Source organism: Oncorhynchus tshawytscha, linkage group LG16 (genome assembly GCF_018296145.1).
Source record: "Oncorhynchus tshawytscha isolate Ot180627B linkage group LG16, Otsh_v2.0, whole genome shotgun sequence".
Classification (NCBI taxonomy): domain Eukaryota; kingdom Metazoa; phylum Chordata; class Actinopteri; order Salmoniformes; family Salmonidae; genus Oncorhynchus; species Oncorhynchus tshawytscha.
Window position 1 is genome coordinate 75,643,958 of NC_056444.1, and position 21,829 is coordinate 75,665,786.

The 21,829-nt window shown below is 44.5% G+C and overlaps 2 protein-coding genes across 4 annotated transcripts in view; one reads left to right on the forward strand and one right to left on the reverse strand.

Moving 5' to 3' along the window:
- LOC112216361 (rho guanine nucleotide exchange factor 25) overlaps positions 1–13,919 on the forward strand; it is an 81,017-nt gene extending 67,098 nt beyond the window's left edge. The window contains exons 10-16 of one of the 3 annotated variants that reach the window (XM_042299645.1): positions 1,372–1,422; positions 1,725–1,802; positions 2,315–2,506; positions 3,106–3,286; positions 4,751–4,995; positions 6,991–7,140; positions 11,470–13,919. In XM_042299645.1, coding sequence (XP_042155579.1) covers positions 1,372–1,422; positions 1,725–1,802; positions 2,315–2,506; positions 3,106–3,286; positions 4,751–4,995; positions 6,991–7,140; positions 11,470–11,601 — 1,029 coding nt within the window. In that variant the 3' untranslated portion in view covers positions 11,602–13,919. The remainder of the gene's footprint in view (positions 1–1,371; positions 1,423–1,724; positions 1,803–2,314; positions 2,507–3,105; positions 3,287–4,750; positions 4,996–6,990; positions 7,141–11,469) is intronic. The other 2 variants (XM_042299647.1, XM_042299648.1) reach the window with 2 other exon arrangements.
- A 3,391-nt stretch (positions 13,920–17,310) lies between these two features.
- Positions 17,311–20,513, reverse strand: LOC112216360 (transcription factor Sp5-like). Its single transcript, XM_024376299.1, has 2 exons — positions 19,841–20,513; positions 17,311–19,260 (listed from the first exon to the last, which is right to left on the reverse strand). The coding sequence occupies exons 1-2, from the start codon at positions 19,892–19,894 to the stop codon at positions 18,073–18,075; spliced, it is 1,242 nt and encodes a 413-aa protein (XP_024232067.1). The 5' UTR covers positions 19,895–20,513; the 3' UTR covers positions 17,311–18,072.
- Between the last annotated feature and the right edge of the window lie 1,316 nt (positions 20,514–21,829).

A 21,829-nucleotide genomic window follows, 5' to 3' on the forward strand; every position in this document is an offset into this window, starting at 1 on the left:
GTATACGCACACACGCAGGCATGCGCACGCACGCATGTAGACACACACACGTACAGTATACGCACACACGCAGGCACGCGCACGCACGCATGTAGACACACACACACACGGACAGATATACAGTACATGCAAGCACAGACACACAGACACAGACACACACACAATGACGCACACACAATGACACACACACACACAGTCACACAGACACACAGACACACAGACACAGACACACAGACAAAGACACACAAACACACAGACACACAGACACACAGACACACAGACACAGACACACAGACAAAGACACACAAACACACAGACACACAGACACACAGACACACAGACACAGACACACAGACAAAGACACACAAACACACAGACACACAGACACACAGACACAGACACAGACACACAGACAAAGACACACAAACACACAGACACAGACACACAGACAAAGACACACAAACACACAGACACACAGACACAGACACACAGGCACAGACACAGACACACAGACAAAGACACACAAACACACAGACACAGACACACAGACAAAGACACACAAACACACAGACACACAGACACACAGACACAGACACACAGACAAAAACACACAAACACACAGGCACACAAACACACAGACACACAAACACACAGACACACAGACACACAAACACACAGACACACAAACACACAGACACACAGACACACAGACAAAGACACACAGACAAAGACACACAAACACACAGACACACAGACACAGACACAGACACACAGACAAAGACACACAAACACACAGACACAGACACACAGACACACAGACACAGACACACAGACAAAGACACACAGACAAAGACACACAAACACACAGACACACAGACACACAGACACACAGACAAAGACACACAGACAAAGACACACAAACACACAGACACACAGACACAGACACACAGACAAAGACACACAAACACACAATTACAGCGAGTCATTTTTGCTTGTACATTTTTATTTTGACCTCTTCTGTAAGTAAATACTGGCCCGTAACAGGAGTATATGTTGTTCAACGAAACCCCATATTTGGTGCGTAACAAAAGTATTTTGACATTATAACACTTGCAGAGCTGTGTAATGGGAGTTTGAATTGTAACTTCCTGGGCGTTAGAGAGGAGACACGTCATACTCATCGTCCACATCTCTAAAGCACGGATACTGGGGCAATGAACGTGGTCATACAACAATCACCTAGTGCCAAGCTTGTACTCTCTCTGGTATTCAAATGAATCTGAGAAACTGAGAAAGCATCTTCCAGATGTCCTCACCTTACATTACATTGACTGGAACTCTCCTGACTCCATGCTGCGTTTATGTGAACAGGACTTCCTCAAGTATTACACCAAAGCTGGGATGGATACAGAAGAGCTGGAGGTGGGTGTTCTAATGCAGATCATGCTGTTATTACACAGTTTCTACCATGCATCTACATCTACTAGTTCTCTAGGAACAGGTAACTACTAGAGCATGTGAGGCTCTGTGTTATTTTGTTCTCTCTAGTCAAACAACCTGTATTCAAGATTTGCTAGTTTTAAGGATCTCTCTCTCTCTCTCTCTCTCTCTCTCTCTCTCTCTCTCTCTCTCTTTCTTGCTCTCTCTCTCTATCTCTCACACACACACACACACACACACACAACCACACACATACACACAACCACACACATACACATACACAGAAAGCGGTAGAGGTGATGTGCTTTGTGCCCAAACGCTGCAATGACATGATGAACGTGGGACGCCTGCAGGGCTTTGAGGTAAGGCATTGGAATATAGGGCTCAGTTTAATCTGTATCGTGGAACTTCAGTGCCATTGAAATGTAAAGGCAATGTTCCCGCGTTAGCCAAGACTGCCGACACGTTAAACGTTGCGTATGTCAGCTCAATTGGAAATTATCTTCACATTTCTATAGCGATGAACTTCCGCGGCACAAATTGAATCAAGCCCTAGGTCTCTCTTTAAAATAGTTCTCACAATTGATGTACTGCACTGTAAGCCAGTGTTTGCCAAACCTCTTCTGAAGTAACTCCAGGCCCAGCCAGTCAATTTATTTCATGTATTCCAGAACTAGAACTGTTGATTCAACTAATGAGGGGTTAGGTGATTAGGTGATCATTTGAATCAGGTCTGCTAGTTCTGGAAAACATCAAGTCACTGGCCAGGGGCTCAAGCAGAGGTCCGCTGCAAGCCATATAGTAAACCTCTATCCTCTATTAATCCTGTGTCTCTTCTCTCCATCTCTCCCTCCATCCTTCCTTTTGTCCCCAGGGTAAGATCACGGCGCAGGGGAAGCTGCTCCAGCAGGACACCTTCACAGTGATGGAACAGGACAGCAGCTTTCTGTCCCGAGCCAAGGAGAGGCGGGTCTTCCTGTTTGAACAGCTGGTCATCTTCAGTGAGCCAATTGACAGGAAGAAAGGGTTCTCACTTCCTGGTTACACCTTCAAGAGCAGCATCAAGGTGGGTCTCTTCTCTTCTTCTAATTCTTCTTCTATTCTCTTATTTAATTTCAGATTAGTTTGAATGCAGAAACTTCAATTAAAGTTAGAAACAAAACAATAAAATGTGACTGTAATTAGCTACACTGGCATAACCAGTCAGTGTAAACAAACAAAATGTTTGTCCAAATCTAACGTTGTGTACCAATTACATAACCACCAGCAGTCCGAGACACATGGACAGGGTTGTGAATGTTCTTGGAAGTCTCTGAAGCATCTGTGTCTGGTCTTTGTTCAGTGTTGGTGAGGTATTTAATGACTTGCTCTCCTCCACCAGATGGAGGTCAGATGTGGTCTTTTCCAGGTGGATGGAACATTACAGGAATGTTCAGATAGATATGCATCACGTAGAACAAATATGATTGGAAAATGTAATCGTGTCAACTCTATTAATCCCGTCAGTAACGTTCCCAGGTTTTCCAGAAATTCTGGTTTGAGGATTCACGGATTCCTTCCTTATTCCAGAAAATCTTCCATCCAGGATTTCTGGAAAACCTGGGAATTGTGGTTAAGTAACCAGAATTGTGCCACTCTACTGCATACACCTGCGATGTGTTCCAGGTGAGCTGTCTGGGTGTGGAGGCTCCAGTGGAGGGGGAGGTGGACCGCCTGGTGTTGACGTCACGGGGAACTGATGGGAGCGTGGCACGCTATGTGCTGCAGGCCGCCTCCCCAGAGGTCTGCAGGGCCTGGGTCCATGATGTGGGACAGATCCTGGAGACCCAGAGGAACTTCCTCAATGGTGGGATGGAAAAACACAACAGCTTTACTTTCAGGATTCATATCTAGACTGCCAACATGCTCAATGGTAGGGCTGCAGACCCAGATAGACAAAACCAAATGGTAAACAACCACGTACAAGTTACTCATGTCTGGCCCTTCGGCTTAAGCTCAACTTCCTCAAATGGTCCGATTGGAGACAAACTGATGGCAAAACAAACCTTTACCAGTCACACGTCTGATGTTTAGACCTTTCAGCTTTCTTGCCACTTATGCAATGTGAGCACTGAGCAGTGGGACCAAGTCGTTGTTTTACAAGTCACAAGTCTCAAGTCTTAGCCCTCAAGTCCCAAGTCAAGACCGACAAGTCTCAAGTCAAGTTGTTACTATTTCATATTTCTAACAAGAGTAAAACTTAGTACATTACATTTACGCAAGTCATGAATGCTTTTACAAATATATATGTTTATTACTTTCCAAATAAACGTTATATTTCCATGGAAATACATGGGTAGCCATGAGAAAGACCCGCCCCTCCCATTGCGATCGAGGATTGTGGTGCAATAGGGTGATGTTGGCTTGTACAGAATCGCCCAACCTTACACGCACACACACCCTCCCTGTGTGTGGTTACAATAGGCTAATGTATGTCAATGGTTTTAGGAACAGCAGTAACATCAGGCAGGATTTAGGTTACCAACTGCCTAGCCAGTTCTAGCTCAATCTTGGGTGCAATGATCACGTTCCCGCACTGACTGACTTGATTTAACGTTACGTTAGCCTACATGCTACACTAGCAAAGTTATATATAGCTGTCGGATATATTAGCCACAGTGTACCATTCTTTGTGCAGCTAAAAATGTCAAACAAGGTTGGAAATTGTTGCGCCTCCGTCTGTAAATTTCTCCCTGCATGTTTTGCAAGTTGCAATCCGTTTTTTGTTGATACAGCATCATCTTTATATCTGAAATGTAGAATTTAGGGTATCATCTTTCCAAGTGCTCCATCTGAATTCACCTGCTGACGTTCCTCTGCACTGCCACGCGGAACTTTTCCTCAGCTGGCACAATTTAATTGGCTGCTGTCCAATTCCAACTGTAATCCGTTAAATGAAGAGTTGATGCTCTGCACACTTTATTTAATAGCACATTATGTTTGGGCTTGGGGAGGGTATCAAGTCAGTTCGAGTCAAAAGGCTCAAGTCCAAGTTAAGTCACGAGTCATTGGTATTAAAGTCAAAGTCGAGTTGCAAGTCACCATATTTGTGACTCGAGTCTGACTCGAGTCCAAGTCATGTGACTTGAGTCCACACCTCTGTTGAGCAGTAATGTTAGCCAAAAGCAGTTCAGTATCAAGTCGACTTACACAAACCATAAAACTACAATTTCCAATACTAATAATTTGACCATAGAAAAAACACTTTAAAAATAAAAAAGGTGCCTAGTCTAAGTCCTCTCTCTCCGTCTTCTACCATTCATTCATCCAGCCCTCCAGTCTCCCATTGAGTACCAGCGGAGGGAGAGTAACAGCAAGTCCAACAGCCTGGGCCGGAGCATGAGAGCCCCCCTGTCTGCGGCCAGCGGCCCCCTGCGCCCCCACTCTTCAGCCTCCATCGACCGCCAGTGCCTGCCCTGCCTCCTGTCGTACAACACCTCCCTCCCCACCCTCTACCTGCCCAGCCAGGGGGGAACCTCCCCCCAGGGACCTGGCGAAACAAACACACCCCAGGAGGTAAGGTCACACATTCAAACTGTACACACAGACACACACCCCGGGAGGTAAGGTCACACACATTGCCAGCGGTAAAGGGGTCCAGTCACACACACGCACACACACACACACACACACACACACACACACACACACACACACACACACACACACACACACACACACACACACACACACACACACACCAGTGACCTACAGCTGTCAGACACATTGCTTCTGTTTGACCAAAAACAAAGAGACGCTGCTGTCCCTGTTTAGCTCGCTGGACTGGAATGGGCTCTAGCCACATCCACACTTCAGACTACATTACATAGACCACAACATCGACACTACAGACTACATTATATAGACCACAACATCCACGCTCCAGACTACATTATATAGACCACAACATCCACACTACAGACTATATTACATAGACCACAACATCCACACTATAGACTACATTACATAGACCACAACATCCACACTACAGAAAACATTATATAGACCACAACATCCACACTACAGACTACATTATATAGACCACAACATCCACGCTCCAGACTACATTACATAGACTACAACATCCACACTACAGACTACATTATATAGACCACAACATCCACACTACAGACTATATTACATAGACCACAACATCCACACTATAGACTACATTACATAGACCACAACATCCACACTACAGAATACATTATATAGACCACAACATCCACACTACAGACTACATTATATAGACCACAACATCCACACTACAGACTACATTACATAGACCACAACATCCACACTACAGACTATATTACATAGACCACAACATCCACACTACCAACTACATTACATAGACCACAACATCCACACTACAGACTACATTACATAGACCACAACATCCACACTATAGACTACATTATATTGACCACAACATCCACACTACAGACTACATTACATAGACCACAACATCCACACTACAGACTATATTACATAGACCACAACATCCACACTACAGACTACATTACATAGACCACAACATCCACACTACAGACTATATTACATAGACCACAACATCCACACTACAGACTACATTACGTAGACCACAACATCCACACTATAGACTACATTACATAGACCACAACATCCACACTACAGAATACATTATATAGACCACAACATCCACACTACAGACTACATTATATAGACCACAACATCCACACTACAGACTACATTACATAGACCACAACATCCACACTACAGACTATATTACATAGACCACAACATCCACACTACAGACTACATTACATAGACCACAACATCCACACTACAGACTACATTACATAGACCACAACATCCACACTATAGACTACATTATATTGACCACAACATCCACACTACAGACTACATTACATAGACCACAACATCCACACTACAGACTATATTACATAGACCACAACATCCACACTACAGACTACATTACATAGACCACAACATCCACACTACAGACTACATTATATTGACCACAACATCCACACTACAGACTACATTACATAGACCACAACATCCACACTACAGACTACATTACATAGACCACAACATCCACACTACAGACTACATTACATAGACCACAACATCCACACTACAGACTATATTACATAGACCACAACATCCACACTACAGACTACATTACATAGACCACAACATCCACACTACAGACTACATTACATAGACCACAACATCCACACTACAGACTACATTACATAGACCACAACATCCACACTACAGACTACATTACATAGACCACAACATCCACACTACAGACTACATTACACTACAGACTACACGGGAATCCTTTAATTAATATCCTCATCTGAAAATCTGAAATAATCTGAGATCTCATGACAAACTTTTTTCATGTAACAATAAAGATGAACAATAATTTGTTTGCTCTCAGCTCTCAGTACCTGATGTTTAGTTGTGTTGTGTGTGGTCTTGTGTGTGTGTTTGCAGTCTCCTCTGGTCAGTAGGAACTCCCAGACAACAGTCTCTCGGTCTCACATCCAGCTAGCCTTCACCGACCAGTCTGGCCTGTCTCACTACTCCAGGACCCAAACCCCCCTGCAGTGCCAAGCTGTGTCCAATGGGCTGTATAGCACACAGGTCTACGCACGTACACACACACAAACACATGCAAGCACACAGATGCATGCGCACACACACATATGTGCACATGCACGGACTAGGGTTTGTATAACCCGGTTACCGGGATTTACCGGTCAAAATCACTCCCTTTTCTCATGATAAATAACAGCGGGAAACCAGTAAGTTATAAAACAATATTTGTATGACCAGCATGGCGTGAAACGGAACTAGCAAATTACAGTGGCTTGCGAATTAAAATTGGAATTGGAATTTTTTTTTTGGGGGTTATCACTAGATTTACACGACATGCCTACCACTTTGAAGATGCAAAATATTTTTCTTTGTAAAACAAACAAGAAATAAGACAAAAAAACAGAAATCATAACGATTCATTCCCCCCCAAAAGCGAGTCAATACTTTGAAGAGCCACCTTTTGCAGCAGTTACAGCTGCAAGTCTCTTGGAGTATGTCTCTATAAGCTTGGCACATCTAGCCACTGGGATCTTTGCCCATTCTTCAAGGTAAAACTGCTCCAGCTCCTTCAAGTTGGATGGGTTCCGCAATATTTAAGTCATACCACAGCTTCTCAATTGGATTGATGTCTGGGCTTTGACGAGGCCATTCCAAGACATTTAAATGTTTCCCCTTAAACCACTCGAGCGTTGCTTTAGCAGTATGCTTAGGGTCATTGTCCTGCTGGAAGGTGAACCTCCGTCCCAATCTCAAATCTCTGGAAGACTGAAACAGGTTTCCCTCAAGAATTTCCCTGTATTTAGAGCCATCCATCATTCCTTCAATTCTGACCAGTTTCCCAGTCCCTGCCGATTAAAAACATCCCCACAGCATGATGATGCCACCACCATGCTTCACTGTAGGGAGGATGTTCTCGGGGTGATGAGAGGTGTTGGGTTTACGCCAGACATAGCGTTTTCATTGATGGCCAAAAAGCTAAATTTTAGTCTCATCTGACCAGACTACCTTCTTCCATATGTTTGGGGAGTCTCCCACGAGCCTTTTGGCGAACCAAACTTATTTGCTTATTTTTTTCTTTAGGCAATAGCTTTTTTCTGGCCACTCTTCCGTAAAGCCCAGCTTTGTGGAGTGTACGGCTTAAAGTGGTCTTATGGACAAATACTCCAATCTCCACTGTGGAGCTTTGCATTTCATTCAGGGTTATCTTTGGTTTCTTTGTTGCCTCTCTGATTAATGCCCTCCTTGCCTAGTCTGTGAGTTTTGGTGGGCGGCCCTCTCTAGGCAGGTTTGTTGTGGAGCCATAATCTTTCAATTTTTTAATAATGGATTTAATAGTGCTCTGTGGGATGCTCAAAGTTTCAGATATTTTTTTATAACCCAACCCTAATCTGTACTTCTCCACAACTTTGTCCCTGACTTGTTTGGAGAGCTCCTTGGTCTTCATGGTGTCGCTTGCTTTGTGGTGCCCATTGCTTAGTGGTGTTGCAGACTCTGAGGCCTTTCAGAACAGGTGTGTATATATACTGAGATCAGGTGACAGATCATGCGACACTTAAATGATGTCCACCTGTGTGAAATCTAACTAATTATGTGACTTCTGAAGGTAATTGGTTACTCTAGATCTTATTTAGGGCTTCATAGCAAAGGGGGTGAATACATACAGTGGGGCAAAAAATTGTGCAAGTTCTCCCACTTAAAAAGACGAGAGAGGCCTGTAATTTTCATCATAGGTACACTTCAACTATGACAGACATAATGATTTAAAAAATCCAGAAAATCACATTGTAGGATTTTTAATGAATTTATTTGCAAATGATGGTGGAAAATAAGTATTTGGTCACCTATAAACAAGCAAGATTTCTGGCTCTCACAGACCTGTAACTTCTTCTTTAAGAGGCTCCTCTGTCCTCCACTCGTTACCGGTATTAATGGCACCTGTTTGAACTTGTTATCAGTATAAAAGACACCAGCCCACAACCTCAAACAGTCACACTCCAAACTCCACTATGGCCAAGACCAAAGAGCTGTCAAAGGACACCAGAAACAACATTGTAGACCTGCACCAGGCTGGGAAGACTGAATCTGCAATAGGTAAGCAGCTTGGTTTGAAGAAATCAACTGTGGGAGCAATTATTAGGAAATGGAAGACATACAAGACCACTGATAATCTCCCTCGATCTGGGGCTCCACGCAAGGTCTCACCCCGTGGGGTCAAAATGATCACAAGAACGGTGAGCAAAAATCCCAGAACCACACAGGGGACCTAGTGAATGACCTGCAGAGAGCTGGGACCAAAGTAACAAAGCCTACCATCAGTAACACACTACGGCGCCAGGGACTCAAATCCTGCAGTGCCAGACGTGTCCCCCTGATTAAGCCAGTACATGTCCAGGCACGTCTGAAGTTTGCTAGAGAGCATTTGGATGACCCAGAAGAAGATTGTGAGAATGTCATATGGTCAGATCAAACCAAAATAGAACTTTTTGGTAAAAACTCAACTCGTCGTGTTTGGAGGACAAAGAATGCTGAGTTGCATCCAAAGAACACCATGCCTACTGTGAAGCATGGGGGTGGAAACATCATGCTTTGGTGCTGTTTTTCTGCAAAGGGACCAGGACGACTGATCCATGTAAAGGAAAGAATGAATGGGGCCATGTATCGTGAGATTTTGAGTGAAAACCTCCTTCCATCAGCAAGGGCATTGAATATGAAACGTGGCTGGGTCTTTCAACATGACAATTATCCCATACACACCGCCCGGGCAACAAAGGAGTGGCTTCGTAAGAAGCATTTCAAGGTCCTGGAGTGGCCTAGCCAGTCTCCAGATCTCAACCCCATAGAAAATCTTTGGAGGGAGTTGAAAGTCTGTGTTGCCCAGCAACAGCCCCAAAACATCACTGCTCTAGAGGAGATCTGCATGGAGGAATGGGCCAAAATACCAGCAACAATGTGTGAAAACCTTGTGAAGACTTACAGAAAAGGTTTGACCTCTGTCATTGCCAACAATGGGTATATAACAAAATATTGAGATAAACTTTTGTTATTGACCAAATACTTATTTTCCACCATAATTTGCAAATAAATTCATTAAAAATCCTACAATGTGATTTTCAGGATTTTTTTTCTAATTTTGTCTGTCATCGTTGAAGTGTACCTATGATGAAAATGACAGGACTCTCTCACTCTCTCAGGACTCTCTCTCTCTTGGTGGCTGACTAAATACTTTTTTGCCCCACTGTATGCCAAGTTACCTGGGAGAAAAGTGATTTATTCTCGGGATGGAACTTCTGTAAAATACCTAATTTCCTAGAACCTATTCCCCTGCTTTGTTATGGAAAGCATGCTGAAATGTAATTATATAATTTACACATCACTACATTTCAATCTGCTTTCTAGTTTTATTGTATGTCTTATAGGCATGATCTATCACCCATGTCAAGAACATTTAGAGAAATAATTAATAATGGTTCATATAATTATAATTATTATACGCTCATTTACGTTCATTAAAGTTTGAAAGGGTTCAGTAAACGAGAATGATTTGTACAGGAATAGAGGAGGAATTTAAGTAGAAGGAATCTGCATCAAAATGAGAGGTAGGCTACTACTCCCCCTGTTGGCCAGAAACAGAAAACAGAATTATTCTTCAGAATGAAAGAGCATTGAGAATATTGTAGAGGTGTTTTGTCTGAAACAATATGAAGAACCACAGAATGGAGGTGTGTCGCTGTACACTAATAGCTCTATTTAGCCACAACTCATCATCATCATCCTTCTCTCCTTTCAGACTGGGGAACAATAACGCTAGATAGGTATTCTGTTGTTGACCACTGTTGAGTATCTCAGACCAACCATGAACCACACAACCCTCTGTCTTCACTAATACAGACCATCTCTGCTGCTTGTACATAGTGAGTGGTGCCGACAGACTAACATTGGTTCTGTCTAGCTGGTTTGTTGTTCTACGTATTTTCTCGGGGCTGCATGGGGCCTATGGGTACATAACAAACAGGAAAGAGGCTGACCCAGAGAAGCACGTCCGAAATTCAGAGATGCCTATCAATGGCCAAATTGTTCTCTCTCATGGTGGAATTTCCGCATTGTGTTGTTGTGACTGATATTGTTAACAGAAGAATAAAAAAACACAAATGGCTGTTGCTGATATGGTGACTCATTTGCTAAGCATCTTAGTTCTTTAACATTTCCCCTGACATCTAGATTTCTACCACAATGGCTATAGTAAGGCATATGCATCTGTTCAACAGAAAAACAACAACATTAACCTAGTACTAGTTATTTAGGTTACATTTCATTCAATCTATCAGCATTTCATGTAAAAACGTATTTTAATCTGAGTGTCCTCCTCTCCCCCAGCAGAGAGCAGGAGAGGGCTGCCGTAGCAGAGCGCTGCCTGGTGAGGCTGGACCTCCTCCTGTATCCATCCCTGGTCCCTCGGCTGGCCGGCGCTCCAGCAACCTGGCCCAGCTCAATGAAGATGACCTATGAACCGTGACCGATAGGAGGAAAACTGAGAGGTCATGGACCTCCACAGCTAGTGCAGAGAGAAGCAGGGGGACCTCATGTAGGCCTAACGTCTGTTGATGCTATTGTAACTTTAGGGAACTTTTGAAGATGGATGGATGACTCTCTTTATGGAGCAAGGACTAGATGGAGGCTGCTTTTTCAGACTGTTACAGGATGGTTCACTGGCATCATGAGAAAAATATCCCAGGATTCTAATGGAATATACAGTATGGGCTGAAATGATAAACAGTCATTAGATCATTGATCATGTGATGCCAGGTTGAAGACGTGTAGCAGCCAGACAGATGATGCGATGGCTGACTGTATGAAGAAAACTCTATGGACATCAGGTATTATGGGGACTGATGACTTTGCTTGTTTTATTGTTAGAGAATTTCTATACAGTATCTATTGTACTGTCTTTCTACAGGCCAGGGATTTCTTCATATGGAAATGCCATGGGGGGGTTACTGGAGAAGTGTGTACATACTGCATGTCTGTAAAATGCGTTTGTGCGTGTGTACATGATAGGCGGTTGCTCATCTTGTGCCAACATGCAGATTAAAGAACTCCACCCTGAAGAGAAAAGGAGTGTAGATCTGAATGACTCTTTCTCTCAGCTCTCTCACACTGCTGGATTCTTCTATCCCTCCTTTATAAAGACAACTATTTGTATTTTCAGGCCATTGTTGAAACATGTCATCATTTCTCCACTCAACAGGGCCTACAGTACACTATGTTGCTGTAGTAGACATTGAGGAGAGAGGGGATGCCAGCTAGATTAATAGATTTGATCTGTACATATGTAGAAGTTTGGATTCATCTGTTATAGAAAATAGCTTTTCTGCTCCTACCGCAGTGTTTCAAAAAAGACGAGAATGAGAGGACTCCCATGTTCTCTTTTTCTGTTTGACCGAAGCTGGCTCTTGTTTGATCTGCATATTCCATAATATAAAGGGGTGAGGGAGCCCCCTGGAGGCACTCTGCAGGAGTGGCATCACTCAGACTCAGTCTTTCCTCAGATTCAGATACAGATGGATTCCTAGGTAAGTTCTCAATTACATACTCCTCACATCCTCTCTCCTCAATTGGAGGAAATGGTCAGAGGGAAGGGACCTCTGGCTTTCAAATCCAATTCGTTTTGAGAAGGAGAAGAAGAGAGAGGACGAAAGGAGTATGTAATTGAGGTCTTCCCCTTGTGTCCTTTGCTCCCATCCTTTCGCTAAACGTCAGAGAGAAAGGGGAGGATTATAAGAGATGAGGAGAGGATGGGAGGAGAGGAAGGAATCGAGCCAGGACTATGAAGAGGTGGCCAGAGAAATGACCATACCAATGCTTGGTGATAGAGACCAACTGATTTTTCAAATGTATATTTTCTTGACGTCCTCTAGGTACGTCCTAGGAGACATTCATGGGTTGTGTTGAAATATGAAACAAGATGTCACACAGTCGTCTGTCAGTTAAGTCCAGTGTTGATGTGCCACAGCTTTCTGCTGTATTTATCATCTGGCTTTTGCTAATGCACACTACTACACACCATACTGTTGGCTCGGGCTTACATCTCTTCTTCTAGATAAAGGAGGACAGTTTAGAGACCGCTAACTACTTGGGTTATTGTGTCTGTTGACATTATGGATAAAAAGTTCTGCATCCTCTGTCCACATCAAAATGAGATGTGTTTCAAAACGGACGTTTTTGAGACATCAAATACTTCAGTTCGTATTGCCACTACAATAGTATTACCAACTGTTGTGTTTAACACATCAAATACATGTAGTTGTGATGTTGTGTATTTCAACGCCCAACCTTTCCTCCTATTAATCAAAGCAAATGACTGTAAACAGAGACGATAAGAGAAGAGTCTGACATCTAGCATGTCCGCTTTTGGTTAATTCCTCTCTATGACCAGTAAGGCTTCCACATCCAGATAGTAGCCTAACAAGACCTCTGCACCAAAGATCAATGGCTTCGAGTTGCAATGGCACCTCCAGCTAAATCTATTTCAAATATCAGCACGGAGGAGAGCCCTACCGTGACTGTTTCAATTCAGAACACCATCTCATACAAACCCAGGGTACTCAGTGACTACTGGGTGCCGTTTGTAAAGTTAAACAGTGAAGACTGTCATATTTCAATGGCAATTTTTGATCTAGCATTTTGTGCATGTGACTTAAATATGAAGGAATACCAGTCCTGAAATGAATATAGACTAAAGAGAGGAAATATGGGTTATAAAGATGACATATTTAATGGAATAGAATCTGTTGTATTATATTAAATAAAGTGAACTTTTTAATTAAGAATGGCCTATTTTTATGTATTTTCTGAAGGTACATCCCTCTAACATTGAGATACTCCTGATATATTTCCATATATATTCAGATTATTAATACATGGGTATTACAACCGAATCCGTTCAAAATATTGAAGAGGAGTGGGACAACATTCCACATTCAACAGCCTGATCAACTCTATGTGATGGAGATGGGTCGCGCTACATCAGGCAAATGGTGGCCACACCAGATACTGACTGCTTTTCTGATCCACGTCCCTACTTTTTTTTTAAGGTATCTGTGACCAACAGATGCATATCTGTATTCCCAGTCATGTGAAATCCATAGATTAGGGCCTAATTAATTTATTTTAATTGATTGATTTTAACTTGACTTTAACTCAGTAAAATCTTAGAAATTGTTGCATGTTGTGTATACATTTTTGTTCAGTATATATCCGAATGTAACAATTAATGTCAGTCTCAGTTTGTCTCTTTATTCTAATCTAAAAGGAACGATGACCTAGCCCTGTGTAACGCTTCTCGTTGGTGGAAGGAGAGGAGGACCAAAATGCAGCGTGGTAAATGTTCATCATGTTTTAATTGAACAAATTGAACACTACACAAAATAATAAGGAAGAGAAAACGAAACAGTTCTGCCAGGTGAACAGACACTAAACAGAAATTAAACACCCACAACTAAAATGGGGAAAACAGGCTACCTAAGTATGATTCTCAATCAGAGACAACGACACCTGCCTCTGATTGAGAACCATACTAGGCCAAACACATAGAAATATAACAACCTAGAAAAAGGAACATAGACTACCCACCCCAAATCACGCACTGACCAACCTAACACAAAGACATAAGAAAGGAACTAAGGTCAGAACGTGACAGTACCCACCCCCCAAAGGTGCGGACTCCGGCCGCAAAACCTGAACCTGTAGGGGAGGGTCTGGGTGGCGGCTCTGGCGCGGGACATGGACCCCACTCCACCATAGTCTTTGTTTGCCCGCTTAAGTGGTGCCTTTGGAGCGGTGACCCTCGCCGCCGACCTCGGACTGGGGACCCTTGCAGCGGGCCCGAGTAGATGGGAGACTCCGGCAGTGCCGGACAGGCGGGAGACTCCGGCAGCGCCGTAGTGAAGGGTGACTCTGGCAGCTCCTGACTGACGGGCGGCTCTGGCAGCTCAGGACAGACGGGTGGCTCTGGCAGCTCAGGACAGACAGGTGGCTCTGGGAGCTAAGGACAGACGGGTGGCTCTGGCAGCTCAGGACAGACAGGCGGCTCTGGCACCTCAGGACAGACGGCGGCTCTGGCCTGGAGAGAGAACCTGGAGGGAGGAGACGGAGAGACAGCCTAGTGCGTGGGGCTGCCACAGGATCCACCAGGCTGGGGAGACCTACAGGAGGCCTGGTGCGTGGAGGAGGCACCGGATGGACCGGGCTGTGGGGGAGCACTGGAGCTCTGGTGCACAGCCTTGGCACCACTCCTCCAGGCTGGATGACCACTTTAGCCCGGACCCTCCAGAGTGCAGGAATAGGTTGAACCGGGCTGTGGGTGAGCACTGGAGATCTGGTGCATACCACTCACACATTTCGCTTGGGCTCAATACCCACATTCGCCCAGCACGGGCGGAGCGCAGGCATAGGACGCACTGCACCCTCCCAGCGCCCCGGAGACACAGCACACAGCGCCGGCACAGGATACCCTGGGCCGAAACGGTATACCGGAGACCAAACACGCTGGGCCGGCACAACACGCCCTGGCTGGATGCCCACTCTCGCATGGCACTTGCGGGGGGCTGGCCGATAGCGCACCGGGCTATGAGCGCGTACTGGCGACACCGTGTGCTTGACTGCATAACACGTGCCTGACCAGTACTGCGCTTCTTCCGGTAAGCACGGGGAGTTGGCTCAGGTCTATCGCCTGACTCCGACAATCTCCCCGTGTCCCCCCCCCCCCAATGTTTTGGGGCTGCCTCTCGTGCCTGTTGCTGCCTTACCTCATATCGCCGCCGCCCAGCTCTCGCTGCCTCCAGTTCTTCCTTGGGGCGGCGATATTCCCCAGCTTGTGCCCAGGGTCCCTTGCATTCCAGTATCTCCTCCCAAGTCCAGAACCCTCTGCTCCAGGTTACCACGCTGCTTGGTCCTTTATTGGTGGGTAGTTCTGTAACGGTTTTCCTACTCTTCTGAGGAGGAGTAGGAAAGATCGGACCAATGCACAGCGTGGTAAGTGTCCATATTTTAATTAAAGAAAACCGAACCAAAAGAACAAGAGAAAAAAATGAAAACCGAAACAGTCCTGTATGGCAAAACACAGACACAGAAAACAACTACCCACAAATCATAGTGGGAAAACAGGCTGCCTAAGTATGGTTCTCAATCAGAGACGATGATAAACAGCTGCCTCTGATCGGGAACCATACCAGGCCAAACACAGAAATACAAAAACATAGAACAACATATAGAATGCCCACCCCAACTCACGCCCTGACCAAACTAAAATAGAGACATAAAAAAGGAACTAAGGTCAGGATGTGACAGTAACACGGCTGTGATGTGGAATATAGGGGCTGGGGGCAATTGGGAGGAGGCTAAGGGGAGAGAAAGCCCCTTAAAATTGAGAGGGTAAGGCTGGGGGAGAGGGGAGGCTGGGAGATAGAAAGAGTTGAGAGAGGGGGTGAGGCTTGGGGAGAGGGTGAAGCTGGGAGATAGAAAGAGTTGAGAGAGGGGGTGAGGCTTGGGGAGAGGGTGAAGCTGGGAGATAGAAAGAGTTGAGAGAGGGGTGAGGCTTGGGGAGAGGGTGAAGCTGGGAGCTAGAGAGGGGGGGATGAAGAGGAAAAATCAAAGGGCTTTCCTGTCACCACTGGGGTGGTCTAAGCAACAGGGGGGTGTGAGCAACGGGGGTCCCATTCAAAGGGGGAGTCCTGTCGAGTGGAGGGCCAGTGCATCTGTTGACTCAATCTCCTCAATTCAGAGAAAGTAAACAGCCATTAAAGCCACATGATTGTGAACTTGATTGCAGAAGGCGAAACAACTTCCCCTGAACCCCCCCCCCAAACTGCACTCAAACAGGCCCCCCTCACTCACCCACTAAACTGCCCTCAAACAGCCCCTTGTCCCCTCTACCAAACTGCCCCCAGACAGCCCCCTCCCCCACCAAACTACTCCCTGAACAGCCCCCCACCCACCCACTAAACTGCCCTCAAACAGCCCCTTGTCCCCTCTACCAAACTGCCCCCAAACAGCCCCCCCCCCCCCACCAAACTGCCCCCAAACATTCCTTCACACTTCAATGATAGAATACTGAAATTCACACAATACTAGTATTAGGTGGAAGTAGGCATAGCAAGCATTTGAGTCTCACATTATCACTCTGACAAAATATGAGAAAATAACATCAGATAACATGGATTTGCTTTAGCAAGGAATTTACATTTATTAAAATGTACATGCGGTCTTAACTTGAATAAGGTTGTGCGTGAAATAAATATATACATTATTTACAAAGTCTTACAAATGTTTGTTTGTATCTACAGTATAGTAATGGCAATTCACATTATAATGAAATAACATTAATCAATTTCAACAATAATTAATAAAACATTATCACACTGATCCCGCCAATCAACCGTCAGATCAATGTATACATTTGGCCAAACAGGACATTTCTAAAATCAACCAATGTGTGGTATACTTATTTCAGATACATTTTCCTCCTCAGGTAATTAACAGTTCATTAACAAAAAGATTTCCAGATTCTAAAAGGTGAAACATGCAGAAAGTTGATTATTTGCATATTACACACATTTGCTGAATTATTTACATTTTAATATTACAAATCAAATCTAAATCAAATGAATGCCTTGGACTTTGATAGATGATCACTGTTGGAACCATGTCATCATTAAGAGGAAAGAGTTCCTTTGATCTTGCTAATCATTTTGTGTGATAACTAGAAATGCCCATCACAGTGAATGCTCTGTATCCATATATAAATCCTAAACCTCGCCACGCACTTGGCTTCCCTTGTTATGAAATACCTCTCACGACAACAGAATATGCTAGAGTGTATAGTCTGTCCTCGTGGTTCGCTCCACTCTATCTCAGAGGGCCTGTGGCAGTTAGTTACAGTGCAGTCACACATTGCAATCTCTTGACTCTATAATGCGGCCCTCATAGTCTGCTTTGCTCTCTCTTGATATTGGCCAATAGGGAGTCTGTCGTGTTTCCACCGGACCGGCTCTTCCTACTCTGGTGAGTCTTGACGTGTTTGGAGAGGTGGTCGCTCCTCATGAACCTCTTCCCACACTGCTGGCATCCGAACCTCTTCTCCCCGGTGTGTGTTCTGAGGTGGCGCTGTAGCTCGTCGGAGCGCGTGAAGCTCTTCCCGCAGAACAGCCAGTTGCAGATGAACGGCCTCTCCCCGGCATGCCAGCGCAGGTGAGCCTTCAGGTGAGACGTCTTCTTGTACACCTTGCCGCACTCTGGGATGTGGCAGATGTGCAGTCTCTTCTTGCCAAACTCGAGTCCCCCGCCGTTGGCCTGGCAATTGGGGCACTTGCAGCGACGGCAGCGGCGTGTGGAGGATAACAGGCCCTTGGAGGTGCCCTGGAGGAGGGCTGTGATTTGGGGCTGTTGACCCAGGACCAGCTGCCGGCCCAGGGAGAAGGCGTGGGGGTGGTTGGAGGAGCTGCTGTGGCCAGTGGTCTGGGGGAGGCTCCACCACCCCTGCTGGCCCTCCTCCCCCACGTGGTGGTGTCCTCCGGATAGATGGTGCCTGGCAGAAGAGACAGAGTTCTGGAGGAAGCTGGGGAAGTTCTGTCCCACAGAGACTGCGTTGTGTTGAGGGTAGTAGGGCGGCCCATTGGGGCCCTGGCTCTGGGACGAGAGGACCTTGACTGGAGAGAGCTCGAAGGAGTAGGCGGATGGAGGCTCGGCCGGCGGAGTCAGGGGCAGCTCGTGGTGGTGGTGGTGATGGTGGTGGTGATGGTGGAGCGCGTGGGGGTGGGGGTGAGGGCCCAGGCCAGACTGCAGACTGTGTCCACATCCAACAGGGAACTGGACCTTGGGCACCGTTAACGTCATGGCCTGGTGGGCGGCCGCGGCTGCAGTGAAGCTGGAGGCACTGAGACTAGAACTAGGGGCCACCGCCACCTCGTTGCTCCATAATTGGAACATCCCGGAGGCTGCGCCCACCCTCATGGACCCCTCATAGGGAAACTGGGAACCATCGGAGCCCACCATGGAGCCCACAGTGCCTCCCACAACCGTCCCCCCCACCTGCCAGGCCTGGCTACAGGTGGTGGCCAAGAAGGACAGGGCGTTGGGGGCTCCCTCTGGGGATGAGCTGGGGGTCCGGTCCTGGTAGAAGATGGATAAAGAACATGGTTCACTACCTCACACTAATGAGCCAAGCTCATTAAAACTTCAAAGTCAATCAATCAAATGTATTCAGAACTCACTTCATACATCAGAAGTTGTACAAAGTGCTTTCACAATAAGTATGTTTACATTTCAGCAATTCTATTAATTAATAGTGTAAATAAGTATGTTATTTCTCACGTCATACTTTTTTTTGCTGTTGAATATCAGATAACAGACGTTTGCAGATTAATGTAAACTACAATATTCGCAAATCGTTATCAATCACTAATCAATCACAATAATTAAATGATCATGATACCATGTTATTTGTTCAACATAAAACTTCCTAACATTCTTTCATTCTTTAAGATTTTACAATACTTTACGTTTTCTTAGTTATAAACGCATCAGACAGTGAATAGCCTACTGAAAATCCGTGGGAAATCAAGCTTTAGAACTCTGCAATTATTAATGAGTTGTTGCGCAAGTTCTTCTTGCCACACATTTACGAGGACTCCATAAGCGGTATAAGTACAACTGCCTATACTGATCTGTATCAAAATGATTACTAACAAACCTGTAAAAAGGTGTGCAGAAAGTTGTCAGTCCGTTGTATCGTCAGAGCTGCCATCGGTTCACCGGCTCTGTCTCGCTCCTGCAACACGAGCTGCGCAGACCAGCGGCGATGGCAGTGCAGGGAAGCGCAAAAGCAAGCGCTCGGGTCAGTAGCGACCCTGAAATAAAAACAGTCCTATTCCGAAACAAAGTAATCCAATGTCATTCAAGACAATTGTACTGCCCTCAGTTCGTCTCGTTACAACTCATAAAATGGTCTGAATGAATGAAAAACCCAAACTCATTCCACTTTATTTGAATCCTTTTCGGTCACAAGCAGTCGCATTCAACCACAGAGCAGAGCGTGTCTTTTGAAGTGCGAGTGAGGAATTAACTATTGCAATATGAATGCTGTGTATAATGTCAAAGGCAGTTGGGCTGCATCTCGTCTTTATAGGGCGAGAGGGTCCTCTCAACGGGGTCTCCACGAGAACCAGTGAACGAAGAGAGAGAGGGAGATGTGAGGATTATTATTTGGGGAGGGGGGTTACATTGATAATAAATTAGGTTAGGGGGTGGGTTGCTCATAATTTCACTCAATTTCAACCAAATCCTGACCTCGCGAAACAACTCCTTCCTCAAATGTTCTGCATAACTTTGAGGCGTGATAAAGCATATAAACTGCTTTAGTATACCTGCAACCGGTATTAATTATGAATAATAGTATGCCAAATCATAATAAAAATAAGCATGATAATTCAATAAATATAGGCTATATTTATACAATAAAATATCCATGATAAACAGTTCATGAGCAGTTAAACTCACAAATACATGTCTTAAATTGTGTTCAAAGCACCATAATGTAAAGCTATTTTTTTTAGATGAGATGAATTAGCCATCACAGAGAATTTAGTGTCAAGTACATTGGTGATACACTGTATCATACCAGGCTGGACAATACATCATCAAATCCGTTTCGAAGTCACAATCAAATCAGTTTAATCACAGAAATAACTGAAACGCTTATAATCATCTTCCGTGAATTTCTCTCTTTTTTCTGTCTTTCTCATGGTTACACCTTCCCAGGCATTTCACTTGGGATCTGACTGTAGTGTCGGACACATAGCCCTCACGACCGCAACATTAAATGTTTTCCCTCACAAAGATAATTGATAAAAATCGAATCAAAGCCTCCCTAATTCTCACTGCTAGGTGACACATCAAATAGGTCCTGCCAGTGCTTGACTCCTTCACACTTCAGGGTCATGGAAAGGTCGTTTCAGATCTAGCACATTGAATAGAGATTGGGAGAGTTAATCTCATTCTGTAGGTCTGTTCACCATTACAATGTTGAGTTTAAATCTAAGTCTGGAGTTTACCTCATTTCTCATGTAAATGGCAGAACAAAGCCTGAGCCTCTTCTCTTCACAATGAACCACATTATCCTCATAGGTCTGGGGTTTTCATTCCAAGAGAATGCAGAAAACTTTGCAGATAATTCACAGACATTGTGTGTTCTTACAAAACACCAGTCTTATTAAAGACAAACTGTATATCAGTCATACTGTAAACTACCAGTATATTTTACTTTCCAGCTACCTTATTTGTAAAAGTTTAGTTGAATGCGGACAAGAATGGGCAAGCATTAAACATTAACACCAGGCAATATTTACAAATGTTGTCACTGTCAACCTAATCTGACCATAGGAATTTTGATTATTGAACAGCTGCTATACGTTATTATAACACTATAACATGATTGAGTTTGCCCTATGACCATTTGAGGCAGAGATTATTTCCTCTGCCATTTGTAAAGAAAAAGGCTTGTAGCCAGAAGTGTGGGGCAGCGTTGCCCCTAATATATATGTGTGTGTATATATATATATATATATATATATATATATATATATATGTATGTATGTGTGTGTGTGTGTGTGTGTGTGTGTGTGTTATGGTTTAAATAAAAAAGCAAACACCCTGAAGAAAGTGACAGAAGGGGACAGGGAAT

Coding starts and splice junctions, on each gene's coding strand:
- LOC112216360 (XM_024376299.1), bottom strand. CDS start 19,894: ATGGCAGCTCTGACGATACAACGGACTGACAACTTTCTGCACACCTTT. Junction 19,261..19,840: donor TTCTGCACACCTTTTTACAG/GTTTGTTAGTAA, acceptor ATCTTCTACCAG/GACCGGACCCCCAGCTCATC.